General features: G+C 42.8%; 1 protein-coding gene across 4 annotated transcripts in view; it reads left to right on the forward strand.

Annotated features, from left to right (window-relative positions):
• ARHGAP26 (Rho GTPase activating protein 26) overlaps nucleotides 1–24,546 on the forward strand; it is a 489,482-nt gene that overhangs the window by 407,092 nt on the left and 57,844 nt on the right. For all 4 annotated transcript variants that reach the window (XM_069592302.1, XM_069592300.1, XM_069592301.1 and 1 more), the window contains exon 20: nucleotides 3,502–3,655. In XM_069592302.1, coding sequence (XP_069448403.1) covers nucleotides 3,502–3,655 — 154 coding nt within the window. The remainder of the gene's footprint in view (nucleotides 1–3,501; nucleotides 3,656–24,546) is intronic.

A 24,546-nucleotide genomic window follows, 5' to 3' on the forward strand; every position in this document is an offset into this window, starting at 1 on the left:
ACTGCTAGTCCGAGGAAGGTTGAGTCCTCGTTATCTATCCATACCCTCATTCTCTTATGGGTTTATGGGAGTTTGTGATTAACACACAGTACTATACATAAAATAGATCAACAAAGACCTACTGTATAGTACAGGGAACTCGACTCAGTACTCTGTAATAACCTATATGGGAAAAGAATCTGAAAAAAAGAATAGATATATGTATAACTGAATCACTTTGTCATACACCTGAAACTAACAATGTTATAAATCAGCTATACCCCAAAATAAAATTTTTAAAAAATAAAAAAATTTTCAAAACCCAAAATCATCATTGTTCCACATGCTGGAGTCTTCCTCGTTAGCTCATGGGAAAGACCCAGTCTATAATACTGTAGTGGGAGCTGGGTTCTTAAAACTTTTACCTAAATCCATTTTTTAGAAACAAAGCTTTTTTATGAGCATTAGGATTCTGGTAAAATACTTTATAAAGCAGAGCATCTTTCTGTGACTTTTTTCAGTTGTGATTTCAAAATGTTGTCTGTCCCGTGCCCAATCTTAGGTTGCTTGTAGCCTACTGAGAAAGGTAGACATATGAATCAGTCAGTACTCTAATATTCATCTGATTAAACTACCAATGAATTAGTGTCAGAGTCTGCTGTCTGGGGGCTGGGTTCGGTACTCAGGAGGAGCTCAATAAATATTTATTGAATAAGTGAAAATTAAAAAATGTTTCATTTCAGGTACTCTGTTTTCTGATGAATAGCAAATGTCCTCATAATATTTTAGAAAAGCTAATATTCTTTTAGCAAGGCATTATTTTAATTCATAGAATTATACCCCTCTCATGGACAAGTCGGAGAAGGCAATGGCACCCCACTCCAGTACACTTGCCTGGAAAATCCCACGGGCAGAGGAGCCTGGTAGGCTCTAGTCCATGGGTTTGCAAAGAGTCGGACATGACTGAGCGACTTCACTTTCACTTCTCACTTTCATGCATTGGAGAAGGAAATGGCAACTCACTCCAGTGTTCTTGCCTGGAGAATCCCAGGGACGGGGGAGCCTAATGGGCTGCCGTCTATGGGGTCGCACAGAGTCGGACATGACTGAAGCGATTTAGCAGCAGCAGTAGCAGCATGGACAAGTAAATATAATCACAAAGAAATATGAGCTATAGTTATTCTCTTCTATTTCCTATGAATTCAGATAATTATATCCTACATACTTAGCCTCAAACCAGAGTTAATGAAATTCTTCATCTCTCCTCTCATGAAGCAGAACATACATCCTTTGAGCCCCAATGAAGTGTCATCCTTACTCCCTGTGGAGTGGAGGTAGTCTTGGGCTCCTCGTACTGTTTCAGGAGTCTTGATGCGAGGATTTTGTGCAAAGGAAAATTTTACTTATGAACTGATTCATACTGATAAATGGCATATCCATTCTCTCAATGATCCCCTAATTATGTAATTTTGGAGTTGTTTTTCTTCCTGGTAGCAAACTCCCATTTGCAGGCCCTATTAGTCCTCCCACATCTTGGCCCAGTGTAACTGTTGATTTCTCTTTCTTTGTTGTTTCTCTTTGGAACTCAAGCTTTTGAAATATGACTTGTTCTAAACCTCAGGAATCAACTTAATAATCTATTTTTTTTTCAAAATTTAATTAGAGTTCAAGGATACCCCATAAGCTTCATGGGTTTTTTTGATTCAGAATTCTGAGAGGCTTCAACATGGCCTTGAGAATTTGCCGAGATGCTAGGTATTATTGGTGTGTATGTGTATGTTTGTATGTTTATGTATTTGTGTAACTCATGTGAATATTACTCTAACATCATTTCATAAGCTTATTTTTATATACATGAATAGTGCAAAGGAAGAGCATTTTTTATCATAACACCCCACCCCCCATTTTGTCTAAAGAGACCTGAGTTCAAATGTTGACCTCTAAACTACCATGTAAGTGAGCCTAGTCTTTCTTCTTAGGGATATGGTATACCTCTGGCTCATTTCAGAAAGATCCAGTGAGGATTAACCCAGATATGATATTTCTTGATACTTGAATTGATTGCCCAAAACATCAGTTGATTCCAATATGGTGTATCTGTAAGGAATGTGGAACAAGAAAGACATTCCATGTCTCTGATGTTTTGCTTCTACAGTAGTGCCCATGCCATTTGTCTAAATCATCCAAAGTGTTTTCTTCAGCACATGGTTCCAAGTTTTTAAAAATGGGAAGAAACAGAAAGTTCTTTTCTTTGAGCAATGTTCTGAAGTTTACAAAACACATTCTTGCATATGATCCCACTTGATCCTCATGACAGCTCCCCAAGCTGTGCAAGGCATTTTTCATGCTCCCCATTGTATAGCTGCATTGACCGAGAAACAGAGAGCCAAATATTGCCTGACTCTACATACCCAGTCAGGAGTGTGGTCTTGAAGGGAACTCAAGGTTTCTCCCCTCTGACTTGGTAATATTCTCCAAGCACTAATGTGACTGCTTGGAACATAGACTCAGATTTGTATATGTAGACTACTCTGTAGTCCTTATAGATCTATTAGTCAAAAAACTAACTGGAAGCTCAGCATCAAATAGTTGGAGCTAGAGGCAACCCAGAAGGATCTGGCTGGGGAGTGATCAGGGGGTTAGATTGCAGAGCCATAAGGAAGTGGATGGCTAAAGAGTAGATATTTTATAGTGTGGTACCATAGGGTCAGAGGTAGGACATGGCTTAGGCAAGTAAGGCAGTGTTAGGGGCAGGAGTTTTAGAATAAAGGGTGAATGTCACAGAAGCCAAAAGGATATGATTGACTGCAAGGGGGCTTTGAAGTTTCTCTCTGTTCTGACCATCTGCCAGTCCAAGGAAGATACAACTTGTGTGGTGGTTGAGCCACGAAAAGGTTTGTCATGTGAAAGAGAAGATACGTCCTGTCAAGCGGAGGAATGAGTTTTGCTCTAAAGTTTCACATCACCTGTTACTCTCAGGTTCTTCCTTTCCCACTGGTAATTAGTATTTTTTTAATTCATTTGTTTATTTATTTTTGGCCGTGCTGGGTCTTTGTTGCTGTTTGTGGCCTTTCTCTAGTCGCCGCGATCCAGGGCTGCTCTCTAGTTGTGGTGTGCAGGCTTCTCATCGTGGTGGCTTCTCTTGTTGCAGAACACGGGCTCTAGACACACTGGCTTCAGTGGTTGCAGCGTGTGGGCTCAGTAGTTGCAGCTCACAGGCTTTAGAGCACAGGCCCAGCTGCCTCTCAGCACGTAGACTTGTCCTAGTCTAGGGACCAAACCCACGTCCCCTACATTGGCAGGCAGTTTCCCAACCACAGGATCCACGGGGAGGTCCTCCCACTTGTGATTCTTATTTGTCCTGTAATTCTTCCCTATGTCCTTTTCCTAGTTTCATTAGCACCAGAGAGCTCCATGTAACCTCATTATTTATAAACTTTTGGATAGGTAGGAACAGACTATCCCAATGGAATCGAATGGAATAATATTAATATGGGGTTTGTGGGTTTCTGTTCCCCACAGAGGAACAAAGAAACAGCCTCATCAACTCCAGTTTGGAATCTGTCGTCTCTTCAAATGCGAACAGCATCCTCAATTCCAGCAGCAGCTTACAGCCCAACATAAACTCCAGTGACCCAGACCTGGATGTGCTCAAACCCACCCGGCCCAACTCACTGTAAGTATGACGTCCAGCTGCTGGCCACAAGGGGCCCTTGTCGGCCATTCTACCCAGAATGTGCTTTCTGGCCCCGCCTGACTTTGAGTATTGTCCCATGAACCTAACGTAAACCTTCTCCCTCAACTTGGAAGCTTGGCTAAGTTTATTTCACATGTTTTAAGCACCATCATCTCAAAGGGGAATCACGATTGTTAACATACTGCTTCTTGGCCTTGGTGATGTTTGATCTACCATCCTGCTGAGATGGCTTTGGTGATGGCTCCTTGCCTGTGCTGGCTGCTAGGGCATGAAAAACTACTTCTTTTAGTTTTACAAACATCCGGGCACTGTAGTAGCTCAGTAGATCAGCAGCTACATTTGTTTCACTCATTTGTGTTGTCACAGTTTCCCTTCTCCCCAACTTTTGTTGAATATGTTCAGTGCTATCTGTCTCTACTGCCAGAGAGAATAGCTCCAGGAGCCTTTTGAGTCTTTAGCTCCTCAAAGCTCAGCATGACCATGATCACAGAGCAGATGCTCCAAAAGAGAAGAACCTCTGTTGCTTCATTATTTGGTGTTGAGCACCCATAGCTGAGACTGTTTTGAGGCTGGTTGTCCAATCCTCCACGGAAACTAGATTTATTCTGCTTGGGCCAGAAAGTTCTCTTTTCTGGTTACATCCCACATTACTTAGCTTGCTTCTTCAGACCACCGCATAAATCTTGTCCACTAGAGCCTTTGCAGAAAGAATGTGAGGCCATGACCAGAACAGCTGGACCCTCTGGCCACAGTTGTGTGAAACTCAGGAAGAGCAGAGTTGACTTTGCCTTTCTCTGATGAAAATAGTTCGCGGTTCAGCCACAAATTGCCTTCAGGGCAGTCGTTTCTCTTGGTGAGACACCAGCATGTCAGAACCATTTCCTACCCTTCTCCTCGCTGTGGTTGCATGATTGCACCCCACCATTCTATCTCGCTAACATATTTACAGACCCGCAAAATGGGTCTAACGTTTTTTTTCCTTAGAAGAGACTAAGGGATACTAAGGGTTGGAATGAAAAATGATTCTAAAATGGGTAAGAGGTGCTTAGAAAATGCAGCCACAGTGTAAGATGAAACTGTACATTGAGAAAATCAGGTCTCTTTTTAATTGTTGACAGCTTTAAATCCTACCTTGATATTCAAGAAGTTTAATTACTTACCTATTATGACGTAGATGATGTGTTTGTATACCAGGAAGTATCCTCAAATGTTCAAATAATGTAACTTGTTCAGCTTGTGGACAGTGAGTCCCTTCTGGTTCTCCATGGCCAGTGGAGCCTCCATCCCGTGATGGATGGCTCCCTCAGGGACTCCTAATGCTGCTTTCCTAGACTTTAAGGAGATTCTGGTTCCTTTTCTTCCATTCTGTTTAAGCCTCTGTACCTTGCAGTTGCTGAGATTATTTGTTGCTCAGCATGAGCATGGTTTCATGTGGCCATGAAATTAAAAGACGCTTACTCCTTGGAAGAAAAGTTATGACCAACCTAGATAGCATATTGAAAAGCAGAGACATTACTTTGCCAACAAAGGTCCTTCTAATCAAGGCTATGGTTTTTCCTGTGGTCATGTATGGATGTGAGAGTTGGACTGTGAAGAAAGCTGAGCACCGAAGAATAGATGCTTTTGAACTGTGGTGTTGGAGAAGACTCTTGAGAGTCCCTTGGACTGCAAGGAGATCCAGCCAGTCCATTCTGAAGGAGATCTGCCCTGGGATTTCTTTGGAAGGAATGATGCTAAAGCTGAAACTCCAGTACTTTGGCCACCTCATGTGAAGAGTTGACTCATTGGAAAAGACTCTGATGCTGGGAGGGATTGGGGGCAGGAGGAGAAGGGGACAACCGAGGATGAGATGGCTGGATGGCATCACGGACTCGATGGACGTGAGTCTGAGTGAACTCTGGGAGTTGGTGACGGACAGGGAGGCCTGGCGTGCTGCGATTCATGAGGTCACAAAGAGTCGGACACGACTGAGCGACTGAACTGAACTGATGAGCATGGTTGCTCAACACTCTATGATTTTCACCAGCAGCACCAACTAGTGGTCTTTAAGTTCTGTTTTCAGCAGCTGGTATCTGGGCGCCCCTAAGGCTTTGTTGACTATAGTGTGTCCAAAGAGGCTGCTTCAGCAGTTACATGGAAATGGGGGGTTATGTCTTTTAAACAGGTCATAGATGAGGGGGCTTGTGATTTTTTATTTTTTGATGTCTAGATGTGATTTTTTTTGAGAACCCAATTATTCGTCATATGCTATGAAATGTACAAAAGTCATACTTCAAATAAGCTAGATTTGTTTTATGTAAAACACTGGCTATCACTTTACCTGCTTCATGCCATCCGTGGGACACATGCCTACCTGCTATAGGTTTGGGGGCTTTCCCAGGGAAGGGAGTATGAGGCCTGGAACAGTCTCCTTGTTTGGTGGAGGATGGGAGGCTGGAATGTGGGTATGTTTCTTGCTGGGCTGTTGTCTTCCATTCGAGGGAATAGTGAAGTGATCCGTGGGAGTCCTGAGCTCTGAGAAGGCTGCTCTTGAGGTAGAAGCAGTGCTGAAACAGCGTTTGCCTCAGCCCTGATGAGGGCCATGTCAGTGGCTCCACACTGCAACTGGTTCACCACCCATTTCTAAACCCAGGGCTGGGAGAGCTTGTCACCCAGTTTGTGCCTGCCTGTTTATTTCTGCCTGGATTGGCCTGGATGGACCACACACAGACAGACTCGAGGTCACCCCAGCAAATGCAAGCCGCAGCATTTCCCTGAGGCTGTGAATTCTGAGAGGTCTGAAGCACCTTCCGCTGTGGTGCTTGGGCTCTGTCACAACCAGTCCAGACCTCTTGGGTCTCAGCCCTGGACCCTTTCATTCTTTCCATCTTTGCTCACTTTGAGATGCACCAAACCCCTTAAATGGGAAACACTTAAAGATGGGAAACACACAAGACCAAATCAAGGGGTGGGGGATTACCACTATGTTGAATATAAATTAGGCATGAGGTGGGGAATCAGTCACCAAAAAACTGTCTTTTTTTTATTTCATTCATTTTTCATTGTTTTCATAATGACTGGGATGATCCTTCTGACCACATAACAATCATAATGAAAGAAACACATTTGTGACTCGGCATCTTTGGTGCTTCAGAGGCCATATTTTGCTGTCTCATTGGTAAATCTTTCCTAATTCTCCGAGGGGATGAGTGCCCTCTTGTTTTGTGGACATAATGCTAAAGCTGGCATCAGAATCAGAGATGCTACCATTTCAGCCTTGCTAGGGCAAGACTTCGGGGATCCTGTCTTTGGGAGGTCCTCAGCCATCTCTCCTAAAGATCAAAGAGCACTTTAGATTGTCTAAAATGGTCGGTGGAGATCACTGACCAAATTTGTGCTCAGACCTCTGCTGAGCTTCCTGTGGTAAAGGAGAAGGAGAGAATCCCTGGGCCTCCCCAGAAGTTTATACTCTGGTCGAGGAGGAAAGACGGTGGTAAACGACAGTGCTAAATGGAACTTAGAACTCAGAAGTGTATATAGAGTTCAACAACTCTTAACTGGGTATTTTTTAGGTACACAAGCCAGTCTAGTGTTGGGAAAGGCGGAGTAGATGAAATGTGAGGTGGGCACTAGGAAAGATGATACGAATGGATGGAAGAGCATTTCAGATAAGGGGATGAGGGAGGCAGAGGTGATCCAGGGTGGAGAAAAACATTCTACGAAATGTGTATTGGAGGAAGGAGAACTTAGTTGTCATCTCAGCATGACCACCAAAAAAAAAAATTGAACCGACCTTTTAAGATCAGGTCACTTCACAACAAAATCCAGATTTCATGCTGGCTGGAACCACTAGACATACACACACACACAAATGAATTTAGACATAGACCTTACAACTTTCACAAAAATTAACTCAAAATGGATCATAGACCTAAGTGTAAAATGCAAAACTATAAAATTCTAGAACACAACAAAGGAGAAAAACTAGGTCTCTTTGGGTTTGGCAGTGACTGTTTAAATATTGCACCAAAAGCATAATCCATGAAAGAAAAACTTGGTAAGTTGGACTTCATTTAGGCTAAAAGCTTCTGCTCTGCAAAAGACATTATTAAGAAAATGAAAAGCCAAGCCACAGACTAGGAGAAAACATTTGCAAAATGCATATCTGATAAAGGACCAGTATGCTCAATATTAAAGCAAGGGTATATCATTCCACACCTATTAGAACGGCTAGCCTCCAAATCACTGACATTAAATGCTGATGAGGATAAGGAGCAACAGAAGTCTCATGCATTGCTGGTGGGAATGCAAACTGAGAAAGCCACTTTAAAAGGCAAGCTGATTGCTTCTTATAAAACTAAATGTAGACTTATCACACAACACAATCAAGCGACCACACTCCTCGGTGTTTACTCAAATAAGTTGAAAACTTACATTCACAACAAAATCCTGCCCACAAATATAAATAGCAGTTTTATTCATAATTGCCAAGTTGGAAGCAACCGAGTCATTCTTCAGCGGGTAAATGGATAACCAAACTATGATACATCCAAACAATGGAATATTATTTGATGTTGAGAGGAAATGAGCTATCAAGTCATGAAAAGACATGGATTAAACCATACATGTGTAAAGCCACTCTGAAAAGACTATAGTATGGTATGATACCAACTACATGACATTTTGGAAAACAGAAAACTACAAAATCAGTAAAAAGATTAGAGGGCAGGAGGGACACAGGGTTTTTTAGGACAGTAGTAGACATAAGACATTATGCCTTTTCAGAACTCATAAAACTCATAGAACAGAAAGAGTGGATCCTAATGTGAACTGTGGACTTTGGTTGATAGTTAATAACAATGGTAATAATAATGTATCAAAATTGGTTCATCAGTAGCTATACAGTAATGAGAGGTGTTAATAATAGAGGAAACTTAGGGAAAGGGGAGAGTTATATAAAAATTCTAAGTTATTTTGAGCAGTTTTTTATAAGCTTAAAACTGCTCTAAAAGACAGGCTATTAATAGATTTTTTAAAATCTAGATTCCCAGCTTCTTTTGAAAAGTTAAAAGATTTGGCCACTTTAAATCCATATGTTTTCTGGTAACAGATGAAATTCTTTAGTCCCTAGCTTCTTATGGTCCCAGTTCATTCCCTTCTGTCTCGGAGGCCTATGATAAATATGGCCCAAGAGTCTTTGTAGCTCCTCCCCTCAAGAGGTGGAGCTGTTGAACTTAGGCTGGCCTTTACCCTCTGACTTGATTTGACCATCATATGACTTCCATGCCAGGCCACAAGGCCCTGCAGCTTCCTGTCTCATCCTCTTGGATCCCAGTCACCATGTAAAAAAGCCCAGTCCAACCTCCTTGAAAATGAAGGACTATTGGAAAGAGAAGGCCTACTCTCACCAGCTAAGCCCAGAGCCCAGAGTCAGCCAGTGCAGGCACAAGAGTGAGTCCAGGAAAGAGCAACAGAAATGCTGCCCAATTAACTCACAGATGCATGAGGAGTAATACCTTGTGGTTGTTTTAAGCTACTGAATTTGGGCCAGTTTTTTCAGCAAAGGTTAACTGACAGAAGTCAGAGTCATGAGCAATGGCCTTGGGATGGAGCTAGGCTGCCTAGGTCAGTAGGAGGGGATGGAAGGTTCTCACCCTGCCACAGTGGCATATGAAGATGAGCTTCCCATTTCCAGAATCTTGTTTGAAAGAAAATAACTCATAAATGAGATTCTAAGAAGTTAAGAAACAAAACCAAACCCATATCTGATGGCAGAGGCAAAAAGAAAGATAGTTCTATTACTGATATGGAAAGCAGGAAGACCTAGGTTTTAATCCTGGCACCAACATCAACTGGCCAATGCCTGTCCTTGGCCCCGAATGTGTCCCTGAATGCACCCATCCCCCTTCTCCCAATGGTGGACATAGTGGGGTGAACTGTCCTAAGAGCAGAGGTCATTCGCTGGGTGCTTACAAAGGACGGCAGAAATTCATCTCTTTCCTTCCTAGTGACCAACAGAACTGGCCTCATGCCTCCGCTTTTTTGGAGGATAGTGATTTTTAAGGAGGAAGTAAACAAATGCTAAGAAAGAAGTCAGGGGACATCCCACTAGGGACTAAAGATACTGCAGTAATTCCCCCAAATTAAAACTGACCAAGGAAATGCTTTTTTTTCAGACCACTGGGGTAGGGATAGAGAGAAGGACAGGGGATGATTCCAGTAATGGAATAACCTAACCTGAGAGTTCTCCCTGCCTAAGTGGTCCCCACCCATAAAAACTAACTCGCTGCCCAGTAGCCCCATAAATAAAACTGATTTTTCTTGTCCTTTCCGCTTAACACACACACACATGCATGTCCAAGTTATTTCTGGTGACCTAAAAGATGTGTGCATGCCAAATGCCTTCAGTTTCTGCCAGAGTCAACCTCTCCAGTTTTAGTGGCCAGTGAGAGGCAGGAGAACAGTGCCTGGAATTCAGAGGATAAACACGGCCTGCTTCCAGGCCGAGCTGTTTCTCTGAAGCAGTGTTGGCTCCTACTGAATTTGCTTCAGCTGCCCTCACATGAAACCTGGGAAAAGCTCACCAAGAGAGATATCTCTAAAAGTTTACTTCTGTTTTACTTATTCAGTCAACATTCACTCAATAAATATTGTTTGAACACTGACTGTGGGCCAGGTGTTGTTCTGAATCCTAAAGATAGGGTGATAAGAAATTGCATTGTTTCTGCTGTCATGGATTTTATATTCTAGAAAGGTAATATCAGAATCTCAGATAGCAAATGTTGAAAAGTTCTGTGGAGAAAATTAACATAGAGAAAAGCAGGTATGGATTTGGAGGGGAAGGAGGCAAGTTGCTTTAGTACTTTCTGCCTCAGTTTCTTCATCTGTAAAATAGGGTAATCATACCCTCCATGAAAAGGTTTTGTGATGTTTAAACGAGATCATCTTTTGTGTCATTTACGTGTTCGGCACTATGAATGGCAATTATCAGCAACTCGTCAGGGGTCCTCTTCTACTCTGTCCTTCCTGTCCCTTTATTCCTCATCTCTGGTGTGTGTTATTCAGGTACAGAGAGATGTCCCAGGCTGTTCTGACCATTCTCCACACTGGTCTCCTGTCTAGATGGCCTGGAGCTGTCAGGTCAGTCTTTGAGTTACTAGTGGAAGAAGGAGCTTCTACTGTAGAGGCAGGTACCGCCCCACCTTAAACCTAGACCCACCGGGGTAGACAGGCCTGTTCCTAAAACATAGGAAACCTCCACACCTCACCAGGTACCTGATAAGCTGCATGCCTCACTGTTATTTATTGGGTCCAGATAAATCACTAAATGAATAAGAGGCGTTAGACAAGCGATAACTAATGGCATATTTTTTTAAGTAATTTTACCATCTAAATGCTATTTTATGCCAAAAGAGTTACACCCAAACAGGCAGCTATGGGTTTGCTCCAGTGATCTTTATGTGTCATTCTTTGGAATGCAGGGATTTGAAAGAGGAAGTTTTCCTCTGTGGTTAAATCAGCTTTCTGTGGGAAGAGGACCTTTCCTGTTAGATTGAGGATATTTTTTCTCACCTGCCTCCAAGCATAAAAGATCTCTTCAGACAGTTTTGCCTGAAAATTTGGCGGTGTTCCCCACCTTGCAAAATAGCTTGAAAGCAAAATGATTTTCACAAGGAATCCTTTTCCTTTTCTTGTTACTCCTCACCGCCCCCACAGTAGTTCCCGCCTGCTCAGTCGTGGTCATCTCTTGGACAAGCCCTGAACCATCCCTCTTACGTCTCAGGCTCCTGGGGCCACCACGGCCACAGCTTTTCCAAGGCTAGGTTGGATACCTAGCCAGGTTCCGTTTGGTACCAGACTAGGTTCCCTTGGCATTTTCAGAGATTGTCACTGATGTCACCCACATTCTTGTTTTCTGAGAGGCTTCCTGTCAGCTTTTCCCATTGCCCAGCCAAGATCTCACTTGGTCGAGGGTGGTGATCCTGCCTGGTGATCCATCCGGTTTTTACTGGATAAATGCATTTGGTTATTAGCGGTTCTTCTTTTATTTTTCCACAGAAAAAAATTGCTCAAGGCAGGCCTCACTCTTCATGACCCACAGGATTTCTTTCCCAAGCACCAGGGCTGTCTGTGGGCTTGGATATCTCCAGCCGGTCGGCAGAGGGGGTATGGGAGGAGATGGGGACCAAACACCGTTCAGTGCTTAGCTGGCATCCCTGACAGAGTGGAAATCAGAAAGGGAACAATGTTTTCCTTCATACGGATTGTTTTCTTCCCCCCTTAACAAGCTAAAATCATGGAAAGGGTCTGCATTTTCTTCTATAAACTAATTAATCTTACTAAATAGTCTTAAATAATGCCCCCCATTTGCCATGACATGGTAGATGCTGAAACCTTGGAGTTTAATTAAATATATGAATGAACAGGTTTCATTCTGGAGTGAGCTGTATTTTGTCTATGTAAGTAGGTGTTAAGCATTTTAAGTCCCCACGTTTTGGTAGTGCCTTTAGGGAAGGAAGTAAGCTTAAGATTTTGCATGGCTTTCAGCACTATTTTGCCTGTAAGTGGACTTGGAAGGAACACTAAGTGGCTGTTTTTCTCGATTTGGATTAGAACTGGGATTGTCTCTCTCCTCCCTATGTATATAATTTGGAGGAATCTTACTGGGAGATCCAGATCCTAAATTAAGTAAATTAAAAGCATATTGGAGTTCAGGAACTACTTTTAAATCTTTTCAGTCAGTCTGGAAAGCAGATGCTTACTTAGCTAGGAACACATTTCTAGTTGGAAACAGCCTCTAGTTGGAAACTCAGCCTTGTCTGAGTTAAGAATCTAGAAAACCTTGTACTGTAGGCTGCTTTGGTCTCTGCATGCTGCTCTTTCTAGGCAGGGTCTTAGCTCAGTGTAGTGGTTCCCAGAATGTGGTCCTAGGACCACCATCATTGGTATCACCTGGGAGCTTGTTAGAAATACATGTTCTCAGGCCCCATCCAGACTTACAGGATAGGCAGCTCTGGAGGAGGGGCCCAGCAATCGTGGTTTATCAAGCCCAGCAGGTCGTTTTGACACGTGGTCCTCAAGTCTGAGAACCAGAGTCACAGTGCCTTAGGCTGATGGACTTCCACAAGAATAAAATCTGGATATACATCAATGTAAAGCTCTCAGGGCCAAGCCTGTGTCATCACTGGCACTTTGATTGTCCCTGCAGTGATGACAGTAGTGGAGCTTGAGAGCGCTCGGCCCTTGGCCCTCAGGGGAATCCAATTAGCTCACCAGTGCTTTCCTTTAAAGCTCCTCAAGGAAGCCAGCCAGCTGCTTTGCAAATACTTGCCTTTTGGTCATAAATCGAGACAGGATGGGTTCATCAATTAATCAAGCCAATAGATATTCTTACTGTGCATCTACTGTGTATGTGACCCAAGAAGATCAAGACCCTTGCACTGGGTCTTGACAGGAAAAGAGATCTCAGGGTATGTGATACTGAGTGTTGGGTCGGCATCAGCATGTATGAAAGATGTGAGGCTTGTAGATCACCGTGCACCAGACTGATGCAGGAATGGGAGACAAGTGCAAAGAGGGGAATGGGGCGAAGTTCAACAGATTCTTAGCAAGAGGACTTCTGTGCCTTTAATATGTCCATTGTGCATCTCCCGAGGGGCGTGTCTTAGGCTGCATTTCCTAAATGTATGTGACCACAGAAGATGGTTTTACAGTACTTCAGCCTCTTAAAACAGGATTCCATAGTTTAAGGAAATGCTATTCTGAAACACTATTTTTGAGGGGGGAAATATGTTTCTCATAATGGATGGTATCATTATGGCAGAGATTCTGCAAACGAATAGTGATTTCATTTATATAGAGATATATGCTCGTAGGTATCTGAAGACTGAAACAGGCTCTATCATAACATAAGCGGCTCTGTCGTGCACAGAGCATCAGTGAGCCTTGGGATCTGCGTTACGGAAAAGCCAGTGTGGCCCGGGCAGTGAAACCTTAGCTCTGGTATATCCTAGCTGTCGCTAGCCCTCTCTGAGTTAGACCTCTTCCCTGAAATGGTAAGTAATAATAGTGAAAGTGACGGTTGCTCAGTTGTGTCCGACTCTTTGCGACCCCATAGACTGTAGTCCATGGGATTCTCCAGGCCAGATACTAGAGTGGGTAGCCTTTCCCTTCTCCAGGGGGTCTTCCCAACCCAGGGATCAAACCCAGGTCTCCCACACTGCAGGCAGATTCTTTACCAGCTGAGCCACAAGGGAAGCCCAAGAATACTGAATGAGTAGCCTATCCCTTCTCCAGAGGATTTTTCCAACCCAGGGATCGAACGGAGGTCTCCCGCATTGCAGGTGGATTCTTTACCAACTGAGCTATCAGGGAAGCCCCAATTAAGAATAATACCTGCATTCAAGATTTGTTGTGAGAGTCAGATGAGATATCACTGTGTAATATTTAGTAAATGGCCAGGTTTGTAATAAGTGGTCAATGTAAATCAGTTACTTCTGTAATTTTTAAAATTACCTTATCTTTATTGGCTGTTAAACTGTCTCCCCACCACCAGTGAACAAACCCCTAGTGTTGATTCCTTTCAGGTTTAGCAGCAATGTTTATTTTTGTTTATTTGTTTGATCCTTGTGTAACACAGAGCAGCCCAATTCAAAATACTGAGATAATAATTTTAAAATAAAAGAACTAAAGCTAAATGAACTACAAATAATAAAATACATAGAAATCAGTAGAAGCACTCCCTTTACAAGTCAAGCTACAAGTGTTTGCTCACAGTCATCAGGCTTACTCCTTTGCTCTTGAGAGCCTTGTCGGGCATCTGCCCTATTGTTTCTCCTTTGGGTGGAGCCAGTTGGAGCAACACTAATTAGACTGCAACCCAGTTGCAATTCTGAGTTTTCACTGAGTGATAATTTAGCCTCAGGGATTCCTTTCCAGCCTGTAACTTTTTGTCAATTTGACTGTCATATGGCAAAAAAAAAAAAATTGTTTCTGAAAAGAAAGCATCCTGAAATTCTGCATCTTAGTCATCCACTGCCCTTGTTCTTCTGTTTTTCTTCAGTGTCTGTCAGCTCCCTTCCCGAGAAAGCAGTGAGGTTCTCCCTAAGCCATTGCTTCAGAATACTTCCAATACTCCTTGCACATTGAAGAGGTAATGGGGCTGTTCCCTGGTTGTTGTCAAAAATGTTCAGAAAAAGGGATAAAATGGCTGCTTTAAGGTAACCTTATTACCTCTTGTTGCCCTTTGTGAAGAAACCAGTGCTCTCAGAAGGAACCGGGACAGCATTGTCCACAAAGAAATAAAGGCATAGATGCCATCTAGGGTTGACCTTTTGGAATCCTAAGAAGAAACATCAGTCTGCAATGAAAATAGCATTATTCAAGGAGAATTTATTTATAAAGGGGTGGGAATAGGAGAATCACTAGAGTTATTAGTACAGTAAACCAGAGCTAATAGCAGCCAACTAATTACCATCCTTAGGCCAAAGGAATTTGAGTAGAAAGTGGTTACCAGAACCCAGAAGGAGAGAGACTTCTATCAAGTCAGCACTTTGAAAGGACCTTTGGTCAAGGGATTCGGCCAGGTGGAGGTGACCTCTCAGAAAGGGAGACTAGGGAATAAATACCTTGGCTCTCTCCTTCCTCCTGCTGATCTCCTGCCGGAGCTCCCCATTGGTGAACCCAACAAGAAATCCATGCTGGTTAGTGCCCAGAGAGGAGGGCAGATACTCCTCCCAGAGAGGAGTGGATGCTCTCCAGCACAGAGGTATAGTGTGGTACCATTTATAAAAGCCAAACTGTGGGACCAGAAGGAATAACTGCCAGTAAAGGGCTGCTGAAATAAATCATAATGTAAACTGCTACCTACAGCAGAGGAATGAGATTGTTCTGTGCATGCAGGTATGGAGCATGCTAAGAGCAAGGTGTAGGGTGATGTGCAGCTCTCAGCCCAGCCATACTTTAGCACCTGAGGAGACGAAAATGAAAAATTCCAGCACATAGGCCCCTTCCCTGGAACCTCAGAGTTCATTGATCTTGGTGGGATCTGAATTTTGGTATGTTTCTTAAACTTCCTTGGTGATTTGATATGCAGCTACTTTTGAAAACCATTAGTGTACATACTTATATATATGAATCCAGGAGTATATACTCAGACAGATATGTGTATGTGTTTGTAGTATTTCTGGAAAGATACAGGAAAGTGAATTAGGGTGGTTTTCTATAATGAAGGCAGACCGGACAGTGGCTTGTGCTGGAAGGGACATTGATTTTTCAACACTGCCTTTTTTATCATTTTAGAATTTTTTTTACAAACACGTTTGTATTTTTCTGTTTTGAAAACTCAATGTAAAATAGATATTTACTCAGTTTTGCAATTGTCTTATTTTATTTATTTGCTCCTTTAAGTTATGCTATATGTCTTTGTGAGGAAGAATTCTCTTTTTTTAACGTCAGTTATATCCTCAGTAACTAATAATCTGAGTGAGATACCTGCCATTTGATTAAACAATAAGGGCTGTATAGGAAGGTGTTGCTTTTGGTTTGTTTTAAATGAAATTAGTGGTATTTAAATCATTCATGCAGTAACCAAATAACTTCTCCCAAGGTTGGTCGTCTCTCTATGACTCCAGGTCAATTTAGTAAATGATAACTCTTTTAGGACAGCAGAGGAACTTTGTCTCAGGCAGCTAAGTAGAGTGGATCCAGTTAGACCTCTAGGTCTGAACTGATTTCAGATTTCTTAATAAATTAGGAAGCCCTAACTTAGGAAACCAGAAAGTCAGCTGGCTATTCATGAATTCCTCTCCCATCCCATCAACCAACACTGTGAAATTTCAGGAGTTCCATTTTCTTGAGCTGTATATAGTTCTTTCACCTGATCTTCATCTTTCTCCATCTACCCAATTTCCTTTAAAAGCCCCATTTTAAAACAGAATATATAATGGAAAAACCTTAACTTCTGACCTCTATGGAAATACGTTAGAGTTACTCCATCATAATCAGCAGTTGCTCTGGAAACTCAGTCACACAGCATAAGGCACCTGTGTTCCTCACTACCCATCTCTGCCTTCTGGATAGTAAGATCACATGCTTCCTGTCACGAAAAGGAATAACTTAGTAGTTTTATCATTCTTTTCAGCTTCTCTTGTAAAGGATAGAAGTGACACCATTTGTGATTAGACACACTGAAAATAAGTGTTTTATGTAGTTTCTGGTGACTATAGCAGTGACATAGAGAGAAATCATCTTGGGTTTTGAGAAAATGCTAAAGCCCTGCTCAGTTTATTTTGCTTACCACTGTACGTACTCAAAACCTTTGATGATTTAAGCAGGTGAAAGATGCAGGATAGAATTTGAGGACAGCGGCGCCCAAAAGATGGAATGGGAGAAGGAGGTTGGCAAGGCTGTTGTCATGTCACATCAGACATCACTGGCAGAAAGGACTATAGCCCACGAACTTCAGCATTTAGACTTGAAGAGTACTGCTTGACGGGTGGGAAATCCAAAGCTGAAGCATGAGAGAGATTTCCGATCTTCAGGTGTGTTGGCTTCAACCTTGTCTTGGAGGAAATCTGTACCCTCCCCTCCCCTCCCCTCCCTTCCACACACTGTGCCTTATCGCATAGACCTCATGACAGGAGTGCCATGCAGCTCTCTGCCCGCTCTGGGGGAGAAGCAGCCCCCACCTCTCACACACACACTTCCTCTTTACCATTCTTCTCTTGACCCTTTGTGTAAAAGTGGAATTAGGGGACTTATTCCCCGAGCCATCTATGGCGGTACTTGTGATGTGCGATTGTCACAGTGAAAATAAACTGGCAGAAGATCAAGAAGTAGACTCATAGACATTCCAAACACAGTGAACCAGTCCACATGTTAGTGACCGACACAGACAAGGTGATCATTTCAGACAGCCGTTAGACCCAGCACTATCCCAGATGAAGACTGCAGTTTAAATAATTATTAGCAGAGGAATACCACTGACTGCTCTTATTTGAGCTTCTACCCTTTCTTAAATCTTAGTGTAACAGAGACTTTGCTCCAGCTTATGTGTCCATATGGTTATATGGCACCACCAGTTGAGCGTTTGCCGGCGTAGCCTACCTGCACAGTGTGAGCCGCCAGAACCACCAGATCTGAGGGACAGTCTCTTCCCCATCAGCCCACAGACACATAATAAATACCTTCTGTTCAGTCAGTAGGAAAGGGACTTATCAATACTCTCTGCTCAAATCTCTCAGAGTCCACATGGGGGAAAATCAGAGCTTTGGATATAAGGGGAACATTACTGCCAATGAGAGACAGATTCTAAGCAGTAAATAAGTGAGTGATCTGGTCATTCATTCAGAAATATTTGTGGTTGAATGAAGTGCCTTTGCAGTTTATGTTGTATGGACAAGGTTTCCAATAATCTCCCTCCTTCATCTTCTAGATCTGCTTTAGATTTGTAATTTCCTTGTCTGCCTTGGTCCAGTTTACTGAGAGTGGAGTAAGGAGGAGTTCTGGTTTAATGATCCAACATTTTTATCCTGTTAACCAGGAGACTTTCTGCTTCTCAGACTCTGCCAATTTTCAAGCATTGGGTTTATAAAAGAAAAGATGGTACATTTCCTAATTCTTTTCTTCACAAAGGTCTATGGATCTAACATCTTAGATGACCTAAAATTAAAAATTTACACCATAAGAGTGATGTATAGAGAAAAAATATTGAAAGAAATGAAAAGTTGGAATTTGATCATTTGAATATGTTGTGGTTAAAATTTTTTTTCCCGTCCCTAACAAGAGACTTTCTCATTGAAGTGAAGTGAAGTTACTCAGTTGTGTCTAACTCTTTGCAACCCCATGGACTGTAGCCTGCCAGGCTCCTCTGTCCATGGGATTTTCCAGGCAAGAATACTGGAGTGGGTTGCCATTTCCTTCTCCAGGGGATATTCCCAACCCAGGGATCGAACCCAGGTCTCCCGCATGTAGGCAGATGCTTTTACTGACTTTTTCATTAGGATAGTTGTACTTTTTTTTCTTGCCAAAAAACTAGGAGTTCAGTAATACATGTTGCAAAAATCAGTAACAATTTCTTGTGTAAAGTCCTACACCAAATGTCCTACTAAATTGAAAATTAATTCATACTTTGAAGGTTTATTTTGTGACCTTACATGGAAAAGGAAAGTTCCTGAGAATTAGTAGTACTTTAATCTCTGAATTAGAGTAGCCAGGAAAAATAAGTAAGAAGACCTTGCTGTGGGTCAAGAGAAGTTTTGCTAGTGAAATTTCATGCAACATCCAAATCTCTATGTAGGGGTGAGGGCTATTTTTTCTGTGTCTATGTCTATTAGGAAATTCTAAGTTAAATTTCCTCTGCTTCACAAGCCAATTATTAATTATGCCTTTAATTTCAGTACGAGTCAATTAGGTAACATGACCAAAAGTAAATACCCAGCTTCATCAATGCAAAGAAAGAAACTTTTCTTAGAGTATTTTTCTTTGCAAACTCAGATGATTTTTCCAGGCTTGTCTTCTACTTCAAGAAATGTCAGCTCCTGGAGTTATCCTTTTCAAGATACAGTTTAGTAACCAATTCCAGTGGCAATACAAAGGGAAGCTTAATAGAACTTGAGCTGATATTTTGATATTTTGAGCTGATATTGATATTTTGAATAGGGCTTGCTCAGAATCAGGCCATAGAGAGCCCTGTTAACCATGATCTGAATGCTCCTGGCTGAGACATAGTCCAAGCCAGCTTCCTGCCTTACACTTCACTCTTGGTGTGCCTCATACAAGCAGTTTACCAAGTAACCCACTGAATTTGGCATGGCTCAGGAAGCATTGGACTTCTGTATTAAAAATATTCAGCAGAAACCTAAGACACTCCTCTAGAATATGAATATGTAATCAGTATGTTCAGTTCAGTTCAGTCACTCAGTTGTGTCCGACTCTTTGTAACCCCATGGACTGCAGCACACCAGGCTTCCCTGTCCGTCATCAGCTCCTGGAGCCTACTCAAACTCATGTCCATTGCGTCGGTGATGCCATCCAACCATCTCATCCTCTGTCATCCCCTTCTCTCCCCACCTTCAATCTTTCCCAGCATCAGGGTCTTTTCAAATGAGTCAGTTCTTCACATCAGGTGGCCAAAGTATTGGAGTTTCAGCTTTAGCATTAGTCCTCCCAGTGAATATTTAGGACTGATTTCCTTTAGGATGGACTGATTGGATCTCCTTGCAGTCCAAGGGACTCTCAAGAGTCTTCTCCAACACCACAGTTCAAAAGCATCAATTCTTTGGCACTCATTTTTCTTTATGATCTAACTCTCACATCCATACATGACCACTGGAAAAACCATAGCCTTGACCAGACGAACCTTATTGGCAAAGTAATGTCTCTGCTTTTTAATATGCTGTCTAGGTCGGTCATAGCTTTTCTTTCAAGGAGCAAACGTCTTTTAATTTCATGGCTACAGTCACTATCTGCAGTGATTTTGGAGCCCAAGAAATCAGTATGTCGGGCCCCCCACACACACACACACAAAATAGAAGAGTGGTGTGATTTCCAGCAGAACCTTAGATGTGTGTTGCTACAGCCTCATGCTTAGCTTTACTCCAGGTTCATTGAGAAATAGAAGAATCTGTAGTAAAGAAGAGAAAGAACATGTGATCTTTACTCAGGTGAGCTGACCTGTATTTCACCACCTCTCAAGATGTTCCCTTTTCTATGGAGAGCATGTGATTCTTTGAGAACTCCTTCCCATGCATCACTGTGGGCCTGCCTGTGCTCCACGTGGAAGCTCAGAGACTAGAGTGCGTGTTTGCGCACAGCTGGAGGTGGAGTCCGGTCTCCCGAGGGCCAGGCTTTGATTTTGTTGAATGGGGCATCTGGATGCAGAGTTCTAGAGGCTGGGGAGAGACAAGAGAGGAGAGATGCGGGTGTTGTCAGTTGGGTGGGGCACTTTGGGGGAGCAGAACTATCTCAAGGGAAATGTTCGGAGTCTCTCATAAGTGGTGTGTGATATGAATCCTCTTCGTGTCACTTCACGAAGTCCGCAGTACATGTCAGGTTTCATTATTCAGGCTGTCACAGTGTTAAGAGTGTAGGCTCTCAAACAGATTTATTTGAGTTCATGTCCCAACTTTACTGCTTATCAGCTGTGTTGCCATGAAGTTACTAGACATCTGTAAAAGTTGTCTGTCTAATAGAAATAATAATGCTCTCTACCTCCTAAGGTTGTGAGGATTAAATGAATTAGTTCATGTAAAGCACTTAGTATGGCTCTTGTCATGTAATAAGTGCTCAGCAGAAGTTGCCTGCCCTGCTGAGCAGCATAGTTGTTGCTTTAAGCATAGCTGAGGACACAACATGTCTCGGTTGGCTGTGCTGAGGTCCTGAGCCCTGCTTCCTGGTAGGCGTGGGGTGAAGCGGGATCTCGCATGTCTGGGTTAGAGAGCAGCACCGCCCCTCCCCCAGACCAGTCGCAGGGCGCTCTGAGTGATCGGGAGAGCCCATACCATCACCTGCTTTCTGACCTGGTTGGCCACCCAGGACATAATTGACTCCCACTTGAGGGGAGTGAAGGAATACGATGGGGAGAAACACAAGCCAGGAGCCAAGGCAAGGTTGGAAAGAGCTGGGGCTACAGAGAGGTGAAGCCACCCAGAGGATGGCCAGGACCAAAAGGAAGCCGAGTAGGGGTTTTTACTCCACGTCACCACCTGCAGCTGCCCTCACTGTGTCCAACTGTTTCTGCTTGATGCTCACACCTGGCTTACTCTTCTTGTCATTTTGTGAAAGGTGTCTACTGGTTATAATAAAACATGGGTGCTTAAATAATTAAATTTGATATTTTTATAGAGTTACTTGTTGGGAAATCTTGACACATGACCAAACCAGACCCACCCTAATATTTTCCCTTTTTTTTTTTTTTTGAACTGTCACTTAAAACTTAAAAAATTTTCAGTTAGAGTCTGATTTGCCCACCCCCTCCCCCACCCAGAATGGTGAGCAGCATGTTTCCTGCACAAGGAGAAAGTCCAGTTGCTGTCACTCCGGTGTGCAGAGAGAAACAGAAGGTAGCTGGGCCAGCGCTACAGAGGTGGCTTCTTACGCCCTTTCATTCCTCTAGTTCAGGTGTTTCAGTCTTCTGCAGCCAGAATATTCCTTAGTCGTCCAGCAGTGTTTACTGAATGTCCTCAATATGTAAGCACATTATACTAAAGATGAGCTAGTTGGAGATAGTGCCCTTAAAACAAGAGTCTGCAGAACTATAAAATATGTTTATATATATATATACACACACATACATATTTAAAAATGGGTGAAGGTGGTCAACAGGTGCAAACTTATTAAGTCCCTGGGATATAAAGTACAGTATGGTGACTTCAAAGAAGTTAAAAGAAAAAATAAGAAAATATAGTCCTTCTTTATAATCATACATATTATTAATATGTAAAATATGTGGTAACTGTAAACCAAGACCAAATGGATCCTACAGGATGAAGTGCTGCTGAATTCCCCAACAGGATGATCAAGGAAGGGTTTGTGATCAAATTGACACTTGAACCTGGGTCTTGAGAGATCGGTCAGGTTTAGGCAGAAAGGACTGGGGTGTTCTGTGCAAGAGGGACAGTAGGGAAAGGCTCAGAGGCAGAAATGTACCAGGCACATGTGGGGAGCAGCTCATAATTGACTCTGTCTGAACATATGCTTTTCATCTACAGTATTACAGTTGTTTTGCTTCTTATGTCAATATGATTTTTTACTTCTTTAGGCGCTAAAGCTGGGAAAGCTTAGTAAATGTTGTCTTCCCATTCCAGAATTCTATGCTAGCTGGATCCCAGTGGAACATCATCTACCGATTAATCTTGTGTAATTGACTTGCCTGAGACGTTCCCTACTTTCATCACAGTTTTGCTTCACAGTCAAATAGACCTCACCATCTGGAAGTCGTCTTTTTTTTTAAGGCCAAATTCTCTTTCACAGAGGGCCTATTTTCATTTCTAAGTGTCACATAAAGCCCTACAACGTTCTGCTGCTCCTTCTTTGCTTTGAGTTTTCTGTTGTAAAAAGTAAGCAAAACGGTCTGAAAGTAAGTTATATTCTTCTTGTCTGTGCTACAATCCAGCACCAAACACATCAGACAAATTCTGACACCTTTAGCTTTCAGCGGGGGCTGCTTACCTTGGAGTTAGGCTATAGTTGAAAAAGACAAGTTCTGAGCTCAGAATGGGGAAAGCAGCCTGGAGACAATCGGGACAGGCTAAACTCTTAGTGGGCTTAATAAGGAGAGAGTATAAATAGGGATCACATAGCCTTACAGAAAATTCCTGCTTATTTTTACTCCTTAGGCAGAGATGCTATGTTTAGCCTTCAGTTACTGTGCTAAACTCACTAAAGTAAGCCTGGTATTTATTTTTATTCCAATCAGTAACATCCATTCTCTTTCTCAAATCCTAAGTGAATGATGGAAACTGCATCCCAGCTGTTCACCTCTAGCTGACACATTGTAACAAGGCACCACCCACTGTAGAAGTTACTGTGCAGCCTTTGCTTTTGGAATCTTTGCTTTTCTATCAATCCAGGGTCTTTCTGAGTTCTTAAGAGGTGACTATTCCCGTCCTCACGTGTTTCTGATACTTGAGCACCAAGATAAACTTCCCTAATTTGACATCTTTTCAGTGAACAGGCATTCATTATATTGAAGACCCTATGTGTCAACTTAGGCAAATCCACCAATCAGAATTCTTGATTCAAGTAAAGAAAACTTGGCCCACCTTCCATAGGCTGACATGGAACTTACTGGTTCACCTACATAATTGATATGCAAGGAACCTCTGCTTCACACATGCGTGGATCCAGGCACTCAGATGTGGCTGTTGGGACCCAGCTCCTGCCATCTCTCAGCTCAGTTTCCCTCTGTGTTGACTCTTCATAGATAAGCACTTTCTTTTTTATTGTAAGATGGTTGCCACCAGCTGGGCTGACTTCCTTAAAAGCCCAACTTCAGGAAAAAAGAGAGAACCTCCCTTCCTTAAAAGTTTGAATGAGGCATTTGAATCAGACATTGAATGGTGCCTGATTTCTCATGGTCCACACTGCACCACCTGTCCAGTCCCTTATCCAGTCTCTGTGACCCGAGTGTGGGATACTCTGCGGGGCTGGACCTGTGTCTCCTGCTCCTCCTTGCCTGGCTGAAAGGAGAAAGATCGACACTCCAAGCACAAGGACTGTGAGTACTGGGGGTGGGGTGGGGCGCTGTCCCCAGAGGAGAGTTGACCCAGACCATAAGTGTCTACTCTGCAAGCCTTTCTGCCATGGATTTGGTGAAGGATTTTGTGTCTTTAGATGCCAGGAGGCAAATCTATACTGCTTTTTGTTGTTGTCCCCAATAGTTCCTCACATGTCCTCTGAAAATGTCACTTTTTGAGTCCAAATGGTTGTTGTAGAATGTCTTATTTTAGTCTTAGTTAACTGGCTCCTTCCAGAAGAACATAGTTTATAGTTTTAAAAAATGAAGAAAATATCATCTTTTTACTTAGCTCTGGACAAAATTGATTCACTTAAAAAACAAATTTCTGGGAAAAGGTTTCATTATCAGAGCCCATTACAGATCATTAGCAGACACGAGGCAAACACCGGTGTGCCTGGGCCCAGTAGCCATTAGTTTTAATGACAGTGTTGGGAGGAGTGCATCTGAGCATGTGAGTAATTGGAGGGAAAAGCACCTCAAAGCACTGGCCCCTTCTCTTCTGTGAGAGCCTTGAACACACGGGGACAGTGTATCCTCTGGCTCAGCGGCTCTGGGAGCTCCTCAGGCCAGGCCCCTGGGTGGTGGCATCTTCGGGTGGCTTGCCAGAAATGGCTGGGCAGCCAGCAGCCAACTCACTGAGCTATGCACCAGT

Source organism: Ovis canadensis, chromosome 5 (assembly GCF_042477335.2).
Source record: "Ovis canadensis isolate MfBH-ARS-UI-01 breed Bighorn chromosome 5, ARS-UI_OviCan_v2, whole genome shotgun sequence".
NCBI classification, from domain to species: Eukaryota; Metazoa; Chordata; class Mammalia; order Artiodactyla; family Bovidae; genus Ovis; species Ovis canadensis.